This window comes from Carassius carassius, chromosome 33 (genome assembly GCF_963082965.1).
Source record: "Carassius carassius chromosome 33, fCarCar2.1, whole genome shotgun sequence".
Lineage (NCBI taxonomy): Eukaryota > Metazoa > Chordata > Actinopteri > Cypriniformes > Cyprinidae > Carassius > Carassius carassius.
The window spans coordinates 18,182,988-18,202,644 of record NC_081787.1 but is presented as its reverse complement, the minus strand read 5'-3'; the positions used below and the strand labels follow the sequence as shown (position 1 = coordinate 18,202,644).

At 38.3% G+C, this 19,657-nt stretch overlaps 3 protein-coding genes and 1 long non-coding RNA gene across 7 annotated transcripts in view; 2 read left to right on the top strand and 2 right to left on the bottom strand.

Moving 5' to 3' along the window:
• Positions 1 to 3,830: 3,830 nt before the first annotated feature.
• Positions 3,831 to 5,977, top strand: LOC132114277 (probable RNA-binding protein EIF1AD). The gene is made up of 5 exons (XM_059522389.1): positions 3,831 to 3,983; positions 4,321 to 4,437; positions 4,537 to 4,645; positions 4,748 to 4,856; positions 5,438 to 5,977. The coding sequence occupies exons 2-5, from the start codon at positions 4,351 to 4,353 to the stop codon at positions 5,700 to 5,702; spliced, it is 570 nt and encodes a 189-aa protein (XP_059378372.1). The 5' UTR covers positions 3,831 to 3,983; positions 4,321 to 4,350; the 3' UTR covers positions 5,703 to 5,977.
• A 542-nt stretch (positions 5,978 to 6,519) lies between these two features.
• Positions 6,520 to 8,139, bottom strand: LOC132114276 (N-acetyllactosaminide beta-1,3-N-acetylglucosaminyltransferase 2-like). The gene has a single exon (XM_059522388.1). The coding sequence runs from the start codon at positions 8,120 to 8,122 to the stop codon at positions 6,755 to 6,757; it is 1,368 nt and encodes a 455-aa protein (XP_059378371.1). The 5' UTR covers positions 8,123 to 8,139; the 3' UTR covers positions 6,520 to 6,754.
• Positions 8,140 to 11,669: 3,530 nt separating this feature from the next.
• Positions 11,670 to 19,657, bottom strand: part of LOC132113898 (pro-neuregulin-2, membrane-bound isoform-like) — a 73,893-nt gene continuing 65,905 nt past the window's right edge. For 2 of the 4 annotated variants that reach the window (XM_059521946.1, XM_059521947.1), the window contains 3 exons: positions 15,833 to 15,966; positions 15,218 to 15,442; positions 11,670 to 14,284 (listed from right to left, as the gene is read on the bottom strand). In XM_059521946.1, the coding sequence (XP_059377929.1) occupies positions 13,642 to 14,284; positions 15,218 to 15,442; positions 15,833 to 15,966 (1,002 nt within the window). In that variant the 3' untranslated portion in view covers positions 11,670 to 13,641. The remainder of the gene's footprint in view (positions 14,285 to 15,217; positions 15,443 to 15,832; positions 15,967 to 19,657) is intronic. The other 2 variants (XR_009425225.1, XM_059521948.1) reach the window with 2 other exon arrangements.
• Positions 15,326 to 16,143, top strand: LOC132113901 (uncharacterized). Its single transcript, XR_009425226.1, has 2 exons — positions 15,326 to 15,489; positions 15,802 to 16,143. It is a non-coding gene; the product is annotated as an uncharacterized LOC132113901 (long non-coding RNA).

Sequence of the window (19,657 nt, the reverse complement as noted above, 5' to 3'; positions counted from 1 at the left end):
ACAGACGTTAGAGCCACAGGTCTGTAGTCGTTAAGTCCTGTTATCTTGGGTTTCTTTGGAATGGGGATTATGGTGGAGCGTTTGAAGCAGGAAGGCACTTCACCCAACTCCAGAGATCTGTTGAAGATCTGTGAAAAGATGGGGGCCAGCTGGTCAGCACAGATTTTCAGACAGGCTGGTGTAACGCCATCTGGGCCTGGTGCTTTTCTTCTTTTGTTTTTCTTGAAGACCTGGCGCACATCATCTTCACAGATTTGAAGAGCAGGAGGTATGGAGAGGGGGATTGCAGGAGGTGTTAATGGTTGTGTAGGGAGATGGTCAGAGTGGGTGTTGGGGGTTTCAAATCTACAATAAAACTCATTCAGATCGTTAGCAAGTCGTTGATTAGCCTCAGTGCAAGGGGATGGTGTCTTGTAGTTTGTGATGGCGTCGTTGGAAGTAAACTGGTCTTCCAACTTTTTAGCGTAGGTCTTTTTAGCCGCTCTAATCTCTTTGTTCAGTGCGTTCCTGGCCTGATTGTACAAGACCCTGTCCCCATTTCTGTAGGCATCCTCTTTGGCCTGACGAAGGTGTCTGAGTTTTACTGTAAACCATGGCTTATCATTGTTGAATGTTAAATAAGTCCTGGTAGGAATGCATATATCCTCACAGAAACTAATATAGGATGTTACAGTCTCTGTGAGTTCGTCCAGATCGGTGGAAGCAGCTTCAAAAACGCTCCAGTCTGTGATGTCAAAACAAGATTGTAAATCCTGCTCTGTTTCGCTGGTCCATCTTTTAATGTGTGTGTGTGTGTGTGTGTGTGTGTGTGTATATATATATATATATATATATATATATATATATATATATATATATATATATATATATATATATATATATATATATATATGCTAAATCATGAACACAATGACAGGGTGAAATGGGCTGTGATGCATGGGGCGCCAGGTAAAATCTTGCCTAGGGCAGCAAATTGGTCAGGGCCGGCCTGACCACAATATTATTATGTAGCTATTCAACTGATGTTTGAAAAGCCTCTTTTTGTTCCAGATAGAGATTAAAAGAGAATACATGCCATCTGGAAGAACAGTCACTAAACAGGTTTTTAGCAAAACTCTCCATTACTTTTGTCATTGTTCAGTAAGTTATTATGTAAGGAGAAAAGTCCACACCTGCTGACTAAATAGTGCAAACACCATGTGCACTCAATCGCTGGCCCATAACCAGACTCAGGATCTGGAGTCAACGCTGAGATCACATGAAGGACTATATTCCTGAAGCCATGAAAAATTTGTGATAAATATCCTAATATTTGTAGGGATTTAATGATGCACCCTGAGATTCTGCATTTGCTTAAAATTTTGAAATTATACAATTTAATTGGATACAAAAAACTGCTCATGCTGCATGTATGCAGCATCTTTGTTTGGACCGTGATTAAAATACAGTGGCTCTAATTTTAAATGGAAAGAGCACAGGCAAAGCCTAAGTTTGTTAATATGAAGAGTTTTCTTTCAATTCTATTATATATTTATTAGATTCAGGGTGTGTTTTAAAGTTTTAATTTTGTTTTGTTTTTTTGTCATATTATATATTTCAGATTCATAAAGAAATGTGTAGCAGTCCAAGTAATATAAAAGGACATATTTTAATTTTTTATTTGTCTTAAATCTTTTATTCTAGAAAAAGAAAATGACTATTTCATGATCTCAAGAACATGTCCAAGTCACATTCCACCTCAGATTAAAAAGAAAGAAAAATAAAGAAAGAAACATTTTCTAAAAGAAAAAAAAGATCTTATTATTATTTCATTCTTCTTGCAAAATTTAATTTCTTGTCTCTTTCTTTTGATTTGGGATGATATATAACTTAGATTTTTTTTTGAGACTCAGTAAGATTGAGTAAGAATGCATTCAGAGACACAATACATACCATTATAGTGCTGAAACTATTCCCTTCTAACCACAGCACTGTCAGGACACAGATTTCCCAGAGTGTATAAAGTTCCTAAAGGAAAAGACAAAAGAAACAAATTCATGAGGACTGATCGATTGCATGCCTCTGACACTGACTTCAAAGTGACACCCCACTGACTATTAGCTTGGTGCTCTGACCGGAAAAGTAAGTGAGGAGGTACAGTCCGACAGGCAGACAGGCCTGACATACGCGCGGGAGGTGAGTGGAGTGAGACAGCTCATGCAGACAGTGCGCCATTATGAGAGCTGAGCTGTCCAATCAACATGCGCATGCCTTTATCTGGTCTGAAGAAAAACACAGGCAGTGCATTAGTAAATACAGTATCTTATCTTTATTTTATGTTTTTGAAAAAATTTTCTTATGCTCTGCATTTTTTTTTATTAAAATATAAAAACATAAATATTATTAGAATTTAAAATAAGTAAATATATGCGATAAAAATAGGTAAATATTAAATAAGAGTAAATAATATATAAGTATATTATATTTACTATATAAGATAATTAATAAGGACTATATAGTTGTTATGTTCAATGTCAATGAAAAATGCGCAAATGTGACATGTCATGAAATTGTTCAATTATGAAGCACAATTAAGCACAATGCAAAAAAATAATACTAAAATAAAACAATAATAAAAAAATTCTGTTCCTAAAAGAATCTTGGAATGTACATTTTCTTCTGTTAAATTTGGGGATGAATTATGTTTTTTTTTACACAAACATAAACACAATAAAATATAATTTGTAGACCTCCTAAAATAACACAATGCAAATTCATTTATATAGCACATTTCATACCCAATGGTAATTCAAAGTGCTTTACGTAAAAAGGATTGTGAAAAAATCATAAAATAATCATAAAAGATGATTAAGAAATAAAAATAACAATAAAACAATTTAATTAAAAAATATATTAATTTAAAACAAATGAGAAGAAAAAAGACGATGAAGTGCAGTAAATAATATAAAGTGAACTCTGTAGGCATTGAAGTCCTACTTAATGAAAGTGAGTTGGCTCTCTAGGTTTCTTAGTGCATTTGGTAGAGACGCAAGGCGAGCTGATTTCTCCTCTCCCCCAGACTGGACTCCATGTATCATCTCTCTGACCTGATATTATACATACAACACACAGTGAACACACACACGACATATGAGCAATCTTTGTAATTTGCTGAGAATGAGAGTCTTCCTTTCCCCATACATCCAGTAAACAGTACAGAAATACACCTGGGGATGGTTACATAAAAGTTGTAGACTAGTATCACAAGTTAGTCATCCAATTTTCTTTAAGACTGGCCATATTTTTTATTTTTTATTCAGTTACAGTAAATCATAAATTAATCTAACCTGAACCCTAAATAAGACAGATTAGCCCTTTGATAAGTGCTAGTTGGTCAAAATCTTAAGACACATTCTTAAAATAGAGGCTAAGTTTATGCAACTGGCCCTTGAGCATTTCTTCAGGTGACAGAGGGGTGGAGCCAGTCTCTCCTCGGAGTCTTCATCCTCCTCCTCTTCCTCATCCACACTCTGCAGGAGTTTCTCTTACTGATGAGCTGTTCGTCTCTCCGTGCCAGCTTTAATCTCCACATCTTTTATTTTAATGTCTATCTGGTTCTCTCATCAAATATTTTAAAGTGTTTTATCAGCCTGGCTCGCTGTGGATGTTTATTAATGTGAACCGTGATAATTACATTTCAAAATAAAGGGTCTGCAAAATAGAACTCTGTGAAATATATCCTATAATTATTATTATTATTATTAAATAAATGATTTCACAAATAATTTATACATTAACAGGCCGTTATACACAAATCGCGCTCACCCTCACCTGTGTTCTTGTGGCTTTTATTTTGTAATCTTTAAAACCCGCTGCGTCGCTCGCGTTTCGCTTCACAGTCCACACTTCTGTGAAGAAGAAGACTCGAGTAAACGCCAGTAATTAATCTCGATGCTATTAGTAAATCAACTCAGAGTACAACTAGTTTCATATACGGTTTATAGGTAGGTGACTATGAAAATATGAGCTTTTACAATTTAAATAAATTTAGACGTCGAAGGATTTTATTTGTCCAGACCAACATAGCATGAAGGCCACATGTTTATCTGCCATGCTTTTAAATTTATTTAAAATATTTACGTAATCATGTCAGATGACTTGCTTATTTGAATATACTACATTATAGGATTTATAATGATTATGATATACACGCCTCGGGTTTCCAGTTATGTGTGTTTTAGCAAGGTGCAAAGCGTAACTGTGTTGCCCTGAGAGCGGCTTTATTTTTTTGTAGTCCGCATGCTCACCTCTTAACTCAAACAAAATATTTTCTTTATCGAGGTGACAGAATCGCCAGTTTTATATCCCATCATGTCAAAGGCAACCAAACGCAAGCACGTAGTCAAAGAAGTTCTCGAGGACTGTGTGGCACCCACTGAAGACCAGCATATCATGAGGGTACATTCACCAGGTTTTGGGACCTCTAATGCTTTGAGAACTCATTATTCACATTATACCAAGCTACTAATAATTATATGCCTCCTTTTCACATCACAGGTCTTAGGAAGTAATGGCAATAACTTGCATGAAGCGGTGACTGGCAGCGGCGAGCGCTTCCTCGTCAGTATGCCTCCTAAATACCGCAAGAACATCTGGATCAAACGAGGTGAGTTTGTTTTACCTTTCATAGAGAGATATATATATATAACAAGTTATTATACGTTCTTAAAGACACTAAAATGTTTTCATGGTCTTTTATGTTTGTTAGGAGACTTTGTCATTGTTGATCCCATTAAAGAAGGAGGGAAGGTGAAGGGAGAAATAAGCTTCATACTTTACAGGGACCATATTCAGTACCTGAGAAAAATTGGTGTCTGGTAAGGCCATTATGTTTTTTTTATTATTATTATTTAATTTGAATATTGTGATACCATCAAGTTGTTCCAAACCTGTATGAATTTCTTTCCTCTTTTGAACACAAAAGAAGATATTTTAAAACGTATTTGTTGCCAAACAGTTGATGGTCCCCATAGACTTCCATAGTATGGAAAATAAAAAATACTGTGGAAGTCAATGGGGACCAGAAATGTTTTGGTTACCAGCACTCTTTAAAATATTACACTATTAAAATATAATTTGGAGGGTGAGTAAATGACAGCATTTTCATTTTCGGATGAATGGTCTCTTTGAACCTAGTCCTGATGTGATATGTATTACTCAACAGTAAAAGGTTGTCAACAACAAATATATTGTAGCCAGGGCAGTTTCTAGAAAAGTGGGAAAAAACACAATGTTAAATGCAATAAAATGCAGCTGATAATATAAGCATGCATAGATGGAATAGCAGAAATTAAGTATTTTTGAAGGTTTTATTTCATTAAAATACCTGTTATCATGTGTTCAGGAAAACAAAGCTGAAATATGTTAATAGTAAACCATATTTTTACACTTCACACAGGCCAGAAGGATTCCAGGAGGATGGCGCATCCAGTGAGAGGAACGGGGAAAAACTGAAAGAAAGAAGTGAAAGAAAAACGGAGGAGGAAGAAGAGGGTGACAGCGACTCTGAGAATGACGACAGTGATCTGTTTGTAAACACCAATCGTGCCACTGTTCTCTACAGTGAGAGTGAGGAAGAGACTGATGAAGACGAGGAGGGTGACAATAATGGTGATGAAAAGGAGGAAGATGATGATGAAGGAAGAGCATTAAAAACTGCATGACACTGGAAGATGCTTCCACCACAGCATGACCAAGAACAGTTTTCTATGACGCTTAAAAACCTGGACAAACTACACTGGTGCCTGAGACTGAGCTATTATTGCATTGAATGATTTCTCTGTGATGGCTTTCAGAAGTTTCTGCCTAAGTTTAATTTGTTTCAAATCTCTAACTCATTTTGTTTCATTAAAAAAAACATTGAATATTATAATTCTTGTAAATACGGTGTTGTAATAAACTTTTTGTACACTTGACGTTTTTCCCACAAGTTTGAGTTAATTCAACACTCATTACAGTAACACACTGAAGTCAGAAGTAAAATCATAAGACAAAGTCAGCATGAAAGGATTTTTATTATCTTTATCAGAGTTTCTGTGGGTCTTAAAAAGTCTTAATTCACCCTTCCACAAATTAAGGCCTTAAAAAGTTCATAAGCTGAAACGAAGTTTTAAAAACATAAAGTTGTGGCATTCACCTACAAAAATTATCTTTCTCAGTTGTCTTTTTTTTTTTTTTTTGAAACAATGCAAATATATCAAAACATACTTAAATCAAGATTCTTCTACTTTTGATGTATAATGAAGATATTAAGTCTTTTTTTTCTGACAAATCTAACAAAATGACTTAAGATGAGATTTCGATTTTTAGACATTTATACTTAAAACGACAAACTGAAAAACGTACAAATAAAAGTTATGACTATTATACTCTAGTTTTTGGGAGCAGAGTTGAAAATTGTATTTTTAAATGTTCATATGTCGCTAATACAACTCACTGTGTGCTCCCTAGACTTCGATTTTGAAAACATATGGACATTTCAATTAATTCCTTAAATTTCTTTACTTGGTCTTAAAATAAGGTCTTAAATTTACCATCAAAAAACCTGCAGAAACCCTGTTTATACAACTTTTAGGCAGTTATTGCGTCAACATATAAAAGTCAAAAATATTCCAAACTAAAATTTATGCAATATACCTCGCAATGCATAACATCAGTTTTCAAGTGTTCAGTAAGAATGAGAGCTTGCTTTAAAAAAAAAGTTTGTCTGTGGCTCTCAGTCAGGCCTAGGTTTGACTCTCAGCGTTGCATTTCTGCATTCAGGGCTGGGTGTCGACGTTTCAGTCCAAAGATGGAACATCTCAGCTGGGCTTCGCTTGTGCACCAGCAGGATGGTGTGATTTGCACAGGGTTCCTTGGGCTCATCTTTGGGGAAGTCAAAGGTGAGGAAGGCAGGGTGGTGGATAGGGTAAACTCCCAGTCTCTGAAGACACATACCCAGGTAGACGTCATCAATGGGGAACAGATGAACCCTCTTTGACACCTCTAAAAGCCTATGTGCCAGAGAACCAGAGTAAAGCACCCCTCCTCCACCAGGGTATGATGGGTACAGCCCTTTATAGAAACTCTCTGGGATGTAGTACTTTGTTCTATTAGAGCGTATAGGTGCGGCATTGCTTATCACGTCCCCCACAACAAACGTCTCCATTTTATTTGCCTGCCTGGATCCATTTGAGAAGCTTTGGTTTGCCGCTTCAGCCAGTAGATAGTCTAGGACAGCAGGTGTCCTCACAAATACATCATCATCACCCTTAAAAATGAAATGGGCATGTGGGCAGCGTCTTGCAAACCAGTCCCAGAACAGCACATCCTTCAGGGTGAGGTTGAAGAAGGTGTCCATAAAGTCCCACTGGATGATATCACCATACTTTTCACTCTCCAAATGCAATTTCTCTTCAATTTGCAAGTCTTTTGAGCTCCCCAGAAGGAAGACCCTGCGAACGAGCCTTTGCCGTCCACCTCTGGTTTTTATTCTTCCTGAACGCCCCCAAGTTTTTCTTATGGCTTCCCTGTTATCAAAGTTTGCAGTCTGAGTTTTGATGGCCATGAGCAATACTGGTGCCCATTTCTTTGCTTGAGCATCACAAACATCTAAAGGATCTATGAGCAGCGGATAGTCTCGACAGTGCATGGTGGTCACAAAATTCTTCATCTGGATTGGTAGATTAGCATAATCATGCATTATATTGTTAATCTCATAATTTGGAGAACATTCAACCCCAGTCCTTCTGGATGTTTCTGTGTTGTAAGTAACACTGGATGCTTTTGTAGCCAGATGAGGCTTTAGGATAGGGTTATACTGGAGATCCGTCTTGAACTGGATGATGTTCCACAGAGCGCTACTATCTAGCTTGTTTCTCCAGAAGGATTTGACAGGATGAGGAGCCAGATCTCTGGAGTGTTTGAGACCGCTGGCAGTGAAGTGTGTCGGCAGCACAGAATGAACAACATGTGCACCAGGTGCCCCATGTTTCATGACATAGGACAAAGCAATTGAGACATATATATAGACTGGGAGCAGCAATATGCACGGTGAACAGAAAAACAAGACCTGCCAGCGGTATCGACACAGACAGGAAGCCATAAACTGAGGAAAGAAAGATTAAGAATGTTAAACAGATCAGTATTTTATTTAAAGGGATACTCCACCGTGTTTTCATATTAAACTATGTTTTTCCCTTACCTAAGACGAGTTGATAGATATCTCTCTCGTCTCAGTGCGTGCACTCAATCGCTTTGGCGCGCGGTGACACTTTGAAAGCACTTAGCTTAGCCCATTCATTCAATATGGGCCAAGCAGAGAAGCTACCAAACACCTCCACGTTTTCCCTATTTAAATACAGTTACTCGCGTAGTGTAACTCGACCTAGGACGGTAACACAAAACAAAACGTTGCGCTTTTCTAAGCGTGTAAAATGGATAACTATATTGTGTGGCGGAATACCATAGCAAGTAAGCACTTCGTCTTGGCGCAGTAATATCTTCACTAGAGGGAGCGGGAGCCGGTGAGAGGATTCTCGGATTCTTCACGAGTGAAGATATTACTGCGCCAAGACGAAGTGCTTACAAGCACTTGCCATGGTATTCCGCCATACAATATAGTTATCCATTTTACACTCTTAGAAAAGCGCAACGTTTTGTTTTGTGTTACCGTCCTAGGTCGAGTTACACTACGCGAGTAACTGTATTTAAATAGGGAAAACGTGGAGGTGTTTGGTAGCTTCTCTGCTTGGCCCATATTGAATGAATGGGCTAAGCTAAGTGCTTTCAAAGTGTAACCGCGCGCCAAAGCGATTGAGTGCACGCACTGAGACCAGAGAAGTATGTATCAACTCGTCTTAGTTAAGGGAAAAACATAGTTTAATATGGAAACACGGTGGAGTATCCCTTTAAATATGTTTTTTTCCCTATATATGTCAACGCAGGCATTGCAGATTATTCAGACATCAACAAAAATCTTTACAAATTCCCTATGGTAACCCTAGTCTCCACTAAAATGGAATAGTACGTTTTTGTAAGGGAATATTATTTTTGTAAGTCCATATTATATTATATACATAAGCATCTTATTTACATAAGACTTGATATAAAATTATTTACCATAAAATGGAGTAACCTGCATACTACTTAAATACTTCTATAACTTTATTATTATTGTTATTTTAGTTTTACAAATAATTAAATTAAAAATAAATCAAACCAAAAAAATGTTCATTAAAAACTTTAACTTTTGACTACAGTTTCTCACTTGTACTCTAAAAGGTTGAATAGCTGATAAGTGTTTAGATGATTATTTTTTCTCTTTGTCATTATTTTATTGTTCCAACAACGAAATGAAAAGAAAACTTTTTCCTGGTGATGTAGTTTATGATGAAATGGTAAATGGTAAATGGACTGCATTTATATAGCGCTTTCAACAGACCACATGGCCATCCAAAGCGCTTTACAAGTTGCCTCACATTCACCCATTCACACACTCATTCATACACCGACTGCGGTGTCAGCCATTCAAGGCGCCATCCAGCTCGTCGGGAGCATCTGGGGTTAGGTGTCTTGCTCAAGGACACCTCGACACTTGGTCAGGTGGAGCCGGGGATTGAACCACCAACCTTCCGGTTTGTAGACAACCTACATGAACCACTGAGCCACTGCCGCCCCAAATATGATGAATGATGAATGATGAATTTCGCGTCATTCACATCATAATTCTCATAATGTATGCGGAAGCTAAAAGACAAACATTTTACGTGGAATATGTGGAAACGTCTTATTTACAAAATAATAATAATAAAAAAAACTGTTTTAAAGTAAACCCGCAATCCCCTGTCGCCCGTGCACTGTGGATAACGTTAAATAACATCGGTTGTGAAATTCAGGTGTGAGCGCTCGAGGCCGCGCCCACGATACTCACCTGTGATGACAGATGACAAAGAGGAGATCGGGGCTAGTTGTCACACTTTTTTTACTTTAGTGAATATTGTATAGATAATATGTATAGATTATTTAAACTCAGTGAGTCATTTTACTGGTTAAATAAAGGTAATTATTAAAACCGGTAGAAACAAGGTAATTTAATAAATATAAATAAAATAAATAATAAAAAAATATCTAACCTATCTTTTGACCTAAGAATCTTTTTGAGGTATAGGCCTATAACAACCTCCACTTGTGACACCGAGCCCTGTTGTCCCCTATTTATAATCAGTATACATAGTATTTTTGTAGTTTCATTCACTTAGACTTGTTTGACAAGTATGGTGAGTTGTCAGTGTACTACAATGCCATTTGAAAGGCCCACAAATAACAAGTTACTCCCTTCAGCAAGTAAGGTCAGATGATTTCTGTATTACAAAGCGATATCAGCATCACTGATGTTGATTAGAATCTAGAATAGATTATAATCAAGTATTTCATCATTGTGATGATGATATTAATGTGAGCTCACCAGACCTTCTGTTTAAATTGCTCTCATCTTCTCCCCATGCAGGCAGCTCACCCACAAACGTATTGTCTTCAGGCTGCTTGTTGATGAATGTGTTCTCTACCAAGCATTTTTGAAGATTCTATCACCACTAGAAGAACTAACCCTCGACAGAGTATTGGTCAGACGGGTCAAGCTGGTTAGGGGAACAGAATCTTTGTTTTACGACATTAAAAAATAGTGCTATTATTTTAAGAAAAATACTATACCTACTATATTGGAAAAATATTTCATGCTTTATATGTTGAAAAAAAAAATACACTACATTTAAAAAAAATAATAATAAAAAATTCCCAAAGCCACTAGTTGTGTCTGCTAATTAAATCAAATTAAGAAATAATATTCAGCTGAAATAATTAAAATGGTTGCAAATATGAACTTCTTTTCTTTCTTTCTTTTTCTTGGTCATAAGGTCATATTAGTTACCACTAGTTAACTGCATTAGTTAAGATTAACTAACAATGAAAAATCCTTCTAAAGCATTTATTAATCTTAGTTAATGCTAATTTCAACATTTACTAATACATTTATTTAAATTAAAGTGGTATCTTTTAACTTTATATAATTGAAGTGAGGTAAATGTAACAATAAAGGTAATGAAAATGTAATATATTAATACTGTAACAAATTTATTGCTCGTTGAGTTATTTTTTGTTAATGCACTAACGTTACCTAATGTGATCTTATTGTAAAGAGTTACCCATGCTTATTACCCATAACTTTATGTAAGTGTACTTTTTGCATGTGTTCAGTGCATTCACCTGATCTCAAAATTCTTTGCAAATTAGTTTCAATAAATGCTTTTTTTTTCAGATTTAGAACTTCAAAGTACTTTTCAAGCACTTTAGTTTCTAAAAATCAAGGAAAAAGTGACATGATATTATCCAAACCTGTAATCACCACCATAGAGACAGAGGATGCATACTGTCTGATATTAAAATTAGTTGATCAATATACGTTTTAAGTGTCCAGTTGTCAGGTTTTACCTCCAGCCCCAACTAAAACTGAAAATGTGGCTGCATCCTTGATACAACTCTGTCAAAGTTCTGTCAAGGAAAGAATAAACTGCTGTTCCCCTGAAAACATTTTCTTATTATAAAGACATATTTCATGTCACCATCATGCCAAGAAACAGACATACATTCTGATGAATTCATTTTTTAAAATGGTAGGAATTAAGATTTATTTTTTCCATATGAACAAGTGGTTTGATTTCATTTGTATTTTTTTTACAAGTACTATTTTTTTTTTGAGAAAACTTGCAAAAATTTCTAGCATATTCCAAGTCAAGAATGAACATGAAAAAAGGGGATTTATTGCTGAATGTCAAATGAAAACTACACTTTCACCGTGTGAATACGACTCAGTTGCTGCGGTTACCATGCACTCATCTATCTGAACCACTAGAACATGCAGAGGGAGGGACACCTTCACAGGCAGAGAGGAAGAACAGAAGAAACAGAGAGACAGGAAGAAAATCAATCGGCGAGACGAGTGGCGCTTTAAATGACTGTGTGCACACAAAATGAATCTTGAGCATGTGTGTCTGTTTGTGTAAGTGTGTACATTGCATGTGTGTCAAGGTGTTAGTGTGTGTGTGGAGGGTTTATCTTCTCAAATTTGTAGGTTGTTGGGCTTTGGAAGTAGGGGTTAACACTTCATAATCCATCTAAAGTAGCACGCCTAGTAGCCGAACACGCATTGCTTCAAGCAAGTCTCCAACTTGTATACATATGTGTCAAAAAGAGAAAGCACGGACTGGGAATGACCCCACTGAAAAGGGAAAAAAACAAAGGAAAAACTACAAAACATGGAGCGTTTTGCAGACAAACATCTGGTCGTATCGTTCTTCATCGTCTTCCCAGAATGATGCAGACACGATGGACAGTTATGAATCTGTTTTTAAGGGACAATGCAGTTTTCAATGAAAAGTCCTGAGACACAGTGCGGCTTAAAGCTGCTGGCATAGGAATGGAAAGATCTGGGAGAGAGATGTAGGTCCGTGTAGGCTAGAATCAGGCTGGATTGGTTCCTCCGCAGGCCAATGACTACACTAGGAAGGAAGGTTACAGTGCAATGAGCTCGTGTCACCACAAGGTGTTCAGGTTTAAGCATTTAGCGTGAACCTGACGACGTAATAGAGCTCCCTTTTCGACAAAGCCAACATCCTAAAAAGAGTACAAGCATACGTATACACACACAGGCGCACGTCGAAACTCACAACACGCACACACGCTCGAAACGCTAACCTGAAGACGAACACAACGCGAACGCATGAACAAAACACGTTTACGCACTAAACCGCGTGCACAAAGACACGTACGTATACACTGAGGTTCAATGATACTCTCACGCACACGGACAGAAGTGTAAACACATTCATTGGATGCACAGACCACCGTTTTGAAAACCCTGAACACCAGGGCCAATACTGCGACCCAGCGCCATGCCCTGTGAACTCTTGCGTACCTCTGTTTTCTATGGAAACAATATGCAACAACCAGTTAAGAGAAAAGAAAATGTAGAATGTAGAAACTAAAATCGAATGCAAACTGGCCTCGGATGCTTGAACAGATCGGCATCCGATGCGATTTGACGTCAGTTACATGTGCGCGTGAATCCTAGACATGTAAACAAACACCTTACACAGAAGTGATTCGATATTGCATGATGTCTGAAAAATATCACAGTTAAAATGGGGAGATCCTGAAGAAATGAAACTAATGAACAAAGAAAAAAACAAGAAGATATGTCTATAAAACCCAAGAGTCTGTTTTTAAGAAAGGCTACAAAAATTCAACTGAACCTCCCTCATCGGCAAACAGCAAAAGGCACCACAATATTATTCTATTTCTAACTTGTGAAAAAATTGGCACATAATTCTTCGTAACGCTGTAAATCAAAATAAGGAATTACATATAAATAGTTTCCCCCCTATAAAAAAGTCTTTGCTGCTAGCTAGTAGACAATTTTTGCTGAAATGAAAATAAATATTTCATTTGTTTAGAATATCTGTCTGTTATATAAAATAAAAAATATTTCTCATAGGTGCAGGTCTATAGCATATCATTTGTTTTTCACGCCTACGCAAGTTTGTTCGTCCTTGCTCTCATCTTTCTTTTTTAAAGGGGTTTGTCCGGTCTGGACCGTGACTGCAACAGTTTGTTGGCCTGCACATTGCCACGGGAGCCCGAGCATCCCGTGTTGCTGAAAGTCCATGTGTCATTGGGTTGGTAGATTGTGGCCGGTTCGATGGCATTCATGTTATGCATACTGAGAAACGGTGTGCTCTCGCCGTGGCCGAGGTCGCCAACCTCATCGTCCTCCCACTCGCTGTCCGACAGGCAGCTTTGAGAGCTATAGTCCCTGGGGCCTGGTGTACGCTGAGAAACGTGGCCATTGACCCGCGACCTCCTGCGCCAACGCCGGCCGCTGCTGCTTTTCTTCGGCTGCTCTCGAGAGGACATGTACTCCTGCGTGGTCTCATAATCCTCATCATCCACAAAGCGGTACGGACTGGAAGGGAGGGAGCCCGTGCTCTCCGCTGCGTAATACGGCCTACGGGATCGGCGGTAGTGGTGCAGGAGGGGCAGGTCATCGTCGGGCGAGTAGGCCGCCATGGCGATGGCCGAGGCGGCGGGTGGCAGGGAGAGGGCGTGGCTGGCGTTGGGCGTGGTGATCTGAAAGGTAGGCACCTGCGGGGGCAGTGAGGAGTGAAACTCCACCGGAGATAGACGCGCCGGCGTGGTCAGAGCAGACACATACCTGCGAAGATGCAGAAAAACATGAGGTGAGAGGTGGGACATTTTAATCAAAATATCAAAATTATTCCATTAAAACCAGTTATATTGTAAAATTTTATTACAATTTAAAATATTTTTTTTTTATTTGAATATATTTAAAAATCGATTTTATTCCTGTGCTGAATATTCAGCATCATTACTCCAGTCTTCAGTGTCACATGATCCTTCAGAAAGCATTCTAATATGCTGATTTACTGCTCAAGAAACATTTTTGATTATTAATGCTTAATATTTTTTGTGCAAAAACTTTTTTCCGGATATTTTAATCAATAAAAAAACAAACAAACAAACAAACAAACAGACAAAAAACATTTATTTGAAATAGAAATCTTTTGTATTTCTTATTATCAATGTTGAAAAAAATCTTAGTGATTTTCAGGATTCTTTGATGAATATAATGTTCAAAATAACAATTAAAATTTTTTTTTAAATCTTACAAATGTATTTACTGTCATTTTTGATCAATTGAATGCATCCTTGCTGAATAAAAGTATTTGTTTAAAAAAAATATTTTGATTGGTAGCATATGTCTACTGCATAATATAATTTATATAAATATTAGTGCATTAAAAGCAATATTTATTGGGAACAAAAAATAGGGCTTTTGAATCAATGATTTATGATGAATAAACCAATTAGAATGACATTAAATCTAAAGACATAAATTACACCAAATACATAAAAAATAAATCCTAGAAAACCGTGAAAAAGTAAAAGCATTTAAGTAAACATTTTGCCACAAAAATTTAATTACAATCTCCACCAAATATCATGGTAAAATAAAGATTACAAACTTATTTAACCAACAAGACAGTAAGCATGCTTTCATTTGACAACAAATATACACCGTTTCTTTTTTTCTTTTTCTTATGCTGTTGTTTCCTTTTTCACTCACCTGTCACTGTGAGGCGAGTCCCGCAGGGAATCGTAAGAGTCTCCATACTGTAGGGGGCACTGTGTAGCGTCAGGATAACCACAGTATGCTGCACGGCGGGCACGAGCCTCCATACACGCTGGGCTGCTGCATTTACTGGTGCCAACGGAGGAAGAGAGCGCCCCTGACTGACAGTCAGAATGCATGCTGTCCGTCCGCTCCATACTCCATGTGCGCTCCTCTGGCCTGACAGGCAGGAACAACACGAAGTGAAGAATACTAATGTGAGAAATGTGAGAAACATTCTATATATATAGAAACAGTTTTTGGCCAGAAATAATTTATACCTTTATTCAGCAGGGATTTAATTAAGTAATTATACGGAAAAACATTTATAATGTTAGATTTGTATTTCAAATATTTTTGTAAACAAAATTATTGATCAAAGTACACACACACACACACACACACACACACACACACACACACACACACACACACACACACACATATATATAAGCAACATTGGCTAGTTGGGTTAGTAAATGAACGGACAGATGGACCGATGTTATATGTAAAGGATCTATATATGGATATATTGACAGATGAATCAGTCAGGGTCAGAAGAGTCAGTACCGGTGACTGGAAGCATGAGAAGCTGTGGAGGTATGGTGGGATTGTGACGACATTCGGCTGCCCGAGAAATTGCCTGATGTCTCTGTTCCGTGTCGTACTACTCGCTCCGTTGCTGGGACATTCTTAGATATATACTGCAATAAAAATAGAGTAGCATGTGATTATGCCGATTTCACACTTGTGTCCTAACCTGAATACATTTGAAGAATTCTTAGTCATCAATGTACAACAGGAAACAGTTTACCATAAATATATAATCAAGAACTTAGCAATTTACTTCTGAACTGCAGTAACATTCAGAAGAAACATAATGTGAATCTTTTTCAGAAATACTGGACTTTAAGAGCTTTTAGATCATGTCCACACATACACTCTTAAAAATAAAGGTGCTTCACGGTGCCATTGAAGAACCTTTTTGTTTAAATGGTTAAGATAAGATAGTTCTCACGTGACGTCAGGAAAGCCCATCTGGAGAGCAAAATTAAGCTTTTCTCCACTGACCGCCAGTTGTTTTTACACAGTTTGCATGAAGTAGTAATCTAGTAAAATGCAGATATTAAAAGGAGAAATTCAGTAAACACATTATTGATTATGTATATTTTATACAAGCAAGCACATGTACCCAGAATATAAACACAATGTGCAAAGTTTCATGTTAAATGGTTTCCCATAGAAAATTATTAGGAAAATGCTGAACCATTATGCAGACTGCATTCATATTCTGACCTCATCTGCCTACCTGTATGTTAACTGGCATTTTGTTCACCTTTGTTTTATACTTCTGAGAGTTGATCTAAATATTTGCAGCTGTAAAACAGATGGAAAACTGATAGGCTTGTGCTGCAGTTCTATGGATGTTTTGCCCTCCAGGTCTTTGAGCCGGTCACGTGACTGAAACATATTAATAGAACCTTTACCATCTGAAGAACCTTTCTGTTTCACAAAAGGTTCTTTGTGGCGAAAGAAGGTTCTTCAGGTTCTAAAAAGGTAAAAAACAAATGGTTCTTTAAAGAGTAACTAAACCCTAAACCAACTTTTTTTAGTTAATGATCTATAAGAATGGGGCTTTAGTGCTGTTCATTGTTTCAGGTAACTTTTTTGACATTTGAGTATAAAGTGTTTTAATTCTACAATATATGGTGTAAAAACTTGTGAGTGCTGCCCTCTTCAGGTTGAACGGTGGCTACTGCAGTTGATTTTTCCTATTGGATGTTGCGGTGGCAAGTGACGTAAGCGGTGGCAGGTGACGTAAGCGGTTCCAGCTCACCACACCCCTTGGTACGAGCTACCACGCCCCCTTGCCAGTATAAAAACATCAAAATCACTGTAGTGAGTCAGGAGCTGGAATTGCGAGTATTGGTAACGACCAGGATAGACTAATATAGCATCTATTTAGCATAGCAATTATATAGTTATTTAGATCTTCAAGTTAGCGTAGATTTATCTGTATTTAGTACAGTGGTCAGGATGGTACGGAGGTGTGTTGCTGGTATTTGCGACAGCACTGCTGGACTGCATAGTTTACCAGCAGACTTTAAAATTAGGCGCCAGTGGTTGCATGCATTTGGCCTGGAAGACCGCTAGTTCCCGCCTAGAGCTCGAGTGTGCAAACTGCGTTTTACAAGGGATTGCTTCTCCAACGCAATGAAGGTGGAAATGGGCCTCTCCACACAGCTCGCGCTGAAAAGCGACGTGGTGCGGGAGGTAAGACCGCAGTTTGAGCCAGCGGCTCGAATTGATATGAACAGACACCTCGACACCCTCCACTTCAGGTAAAAGTGGGGGAGAAAAGTCCTCTACTTCAAATGATTGCTCTGTTGCAAAGCTACTTGCGTCATTACAGTCACTCTCCATTTTAGCGTCTCTGACAGCAGCTGTCAATCAATCTGTCACTGCGGGTCTAAGGATCACGCCGCACTCGCTCAGCCCCGCCCTCGGTTCGTCCCCTCTATCTCTGCTGTGCTCTGCCCACTTTTCAGCATTTTTCAAATATTGTCAGTGGGTGGAGTCAGGCTCTGAGCAGGGGTTTAGTTACACTTTAAAGAACCTTTGACTGAATGGTTCTTTGTGAAACCAGAAATGGTTCTTCTATGACATTGCTGCGAAGAACCTTTTGAAGCATTTTTTGAAGCATTAACCTTTATTTTTAAGAGTGCACATGGGTATTTTTATAAACAGTTTCTCCTTCTTCCATTTTGAAAAAAAATTCCATCCACGTGAAAATGCAAATGCATGCTATGATGCACTGTCAAGAGCATGCCAGACCAACAGGTGGCGATATAATCTCAGCAATAAAGCCATGTTGAACAATCAGAAGCCTGAAAAAGTTTCAAGTAATGGGAGATAACAGCGCTGGCTCCGATGTCACAAGCCAAAAACGCCGGTTTCGCTGTCTACACAATTGGCCTCATTTATCAACCGAACGTAGAAACGACACAGATTCGTGCACACAAGTCAACTTACAACAGAGTTTACGTGTGATTCATGAAACATTCGTATGCCACCAATCTCATCGTGTGAATGATCGCACGTTGATAAATGTGGCGGCAGAAAACAATCGTCATTTGAATATCACACCCCTAAAACACCCTTAGAAGCCTCGCCCCTAGAGTTTACAACACGGAGAAACAAAACCTGACCACAAAGAGGAAGTTATCTCATGAAAGAGAAATTGATCTTACTCCAAAAACAGCCGTTGACCTTGTAATTGCAAACAATTAGGCTACATAAATTTATGTAATTTATATGTATATTAAAATACTTGTAAATATAAACAGCTTATTTAGTTCCCCTCACCCTACAACAAATATTTTAAATTTAACAGTATTCAGAACAGAAGAAGAATGAAAAATATGTAGTTATAGAATTATATATTAAACTATAAAATAAAACACAAATTAGGCTATAGTGGCATTAATTATAACAGCATACAAATGTCAAGCAAAACTGAAATGGCATGGGCCCACGAGCCTGTCTCATACCACAAGAATCCAAATGTTTCCATTTTTGCCATATTTGTAACATTTGTTTGCATAACCATTCATTATGTAGCCTAAACATGGCTTTGTACTTCATTCATGTTCTCTTACGAGAACTCTCTCGTACTGCGTCTTAGCTAAGACGCTACGGGAAAAGTCTCTTTTCACGAAATACTGAAGCAAAAAATTATCCTTAATTTTGTATTTTTGTAAAGCGCATTTGCAGCAGTACACAGCCATAGGCGAGACGGCTCGTTCGCTCATTGGCTTGTTCTGCGGCAACTGCACAGCCTATCGAGCGCAGGCTGATGCAACAGATGCTTCGCGCCCTTCTTGCCACTTCCCGCCGAAACGGGTGTGGCTCAACCTATAAAAGGAGCTCGAAAAGGCTGACTCACCTGATTTTTCATCTCTTCAGCGAAGCTCACGCATCGCTGGATCACGAGGAAGCAAGCGCCGTCTGGAAGAGCATATCAGCAGGACGAGCCATCCTGAAGCCGCTGGCACCGCCGCCTTCCACTGCCGCCTTCCACTGCCGTTCCTGCTGCGCTATCCGGCGCCCATATCCTTTACAATCCTTGTTCTGTAATATTCTGTGTGTGTGTTCGCCCTGCGACGCACATTCACAAAAGAGCTGCGTCTTTTTAAAGATGCCTTCGTGCGGCTCGTGCAGAACCCCGCTCAGCGAAGGAGATCGTCACGTCATCTGCGTCTCCTGTCTGGGTGAAGATCATGCAGCGCTCGCGCTCGCTGATGGCGGATGCCCTCATTGCGAGTTGATGCCTATGGTGACTCTGAGGACTCGCCTGGCATCCTTCTCGAAGCCTGCATCATCCGCTGCGCCGCA

What these genes read in the sequence shown, in the direction of transcription:
- LOC132114277 (XM_059522389.1), top strand. Translation starts at nt 4,351, where the DNA reads ATGTCAAAGGCAACCAAACGCAAGCACGTAGTCAAAGAAGTTCTCGAG. An exon ending in AAGACCAGCATATCATGAGG is followed by an intron (nt 4,438 to 4,536) that starts GTACATTCACCA and finishes TTCACATCACAG; the next exon opens with GTCTTAGGAAGTAATGGCAA. An exon ending in GAACATCTGGATCAAACGAG is followed by an intron (nt 4,646 to 4,747) that starts GTGAGTTTGTTT and finishes TATGTTTGTTAG; the next exon opens with GAGACTTTGTCATTGTTGAT.
- LOC132114276 (XM_059522388.1), bottom strand. Translation starts at nt 8,122, where the DNA reads ATGGCTTCCTGTCTGTGTCGATACCGCTGGCAGGTCTTGTTTTTCTGT.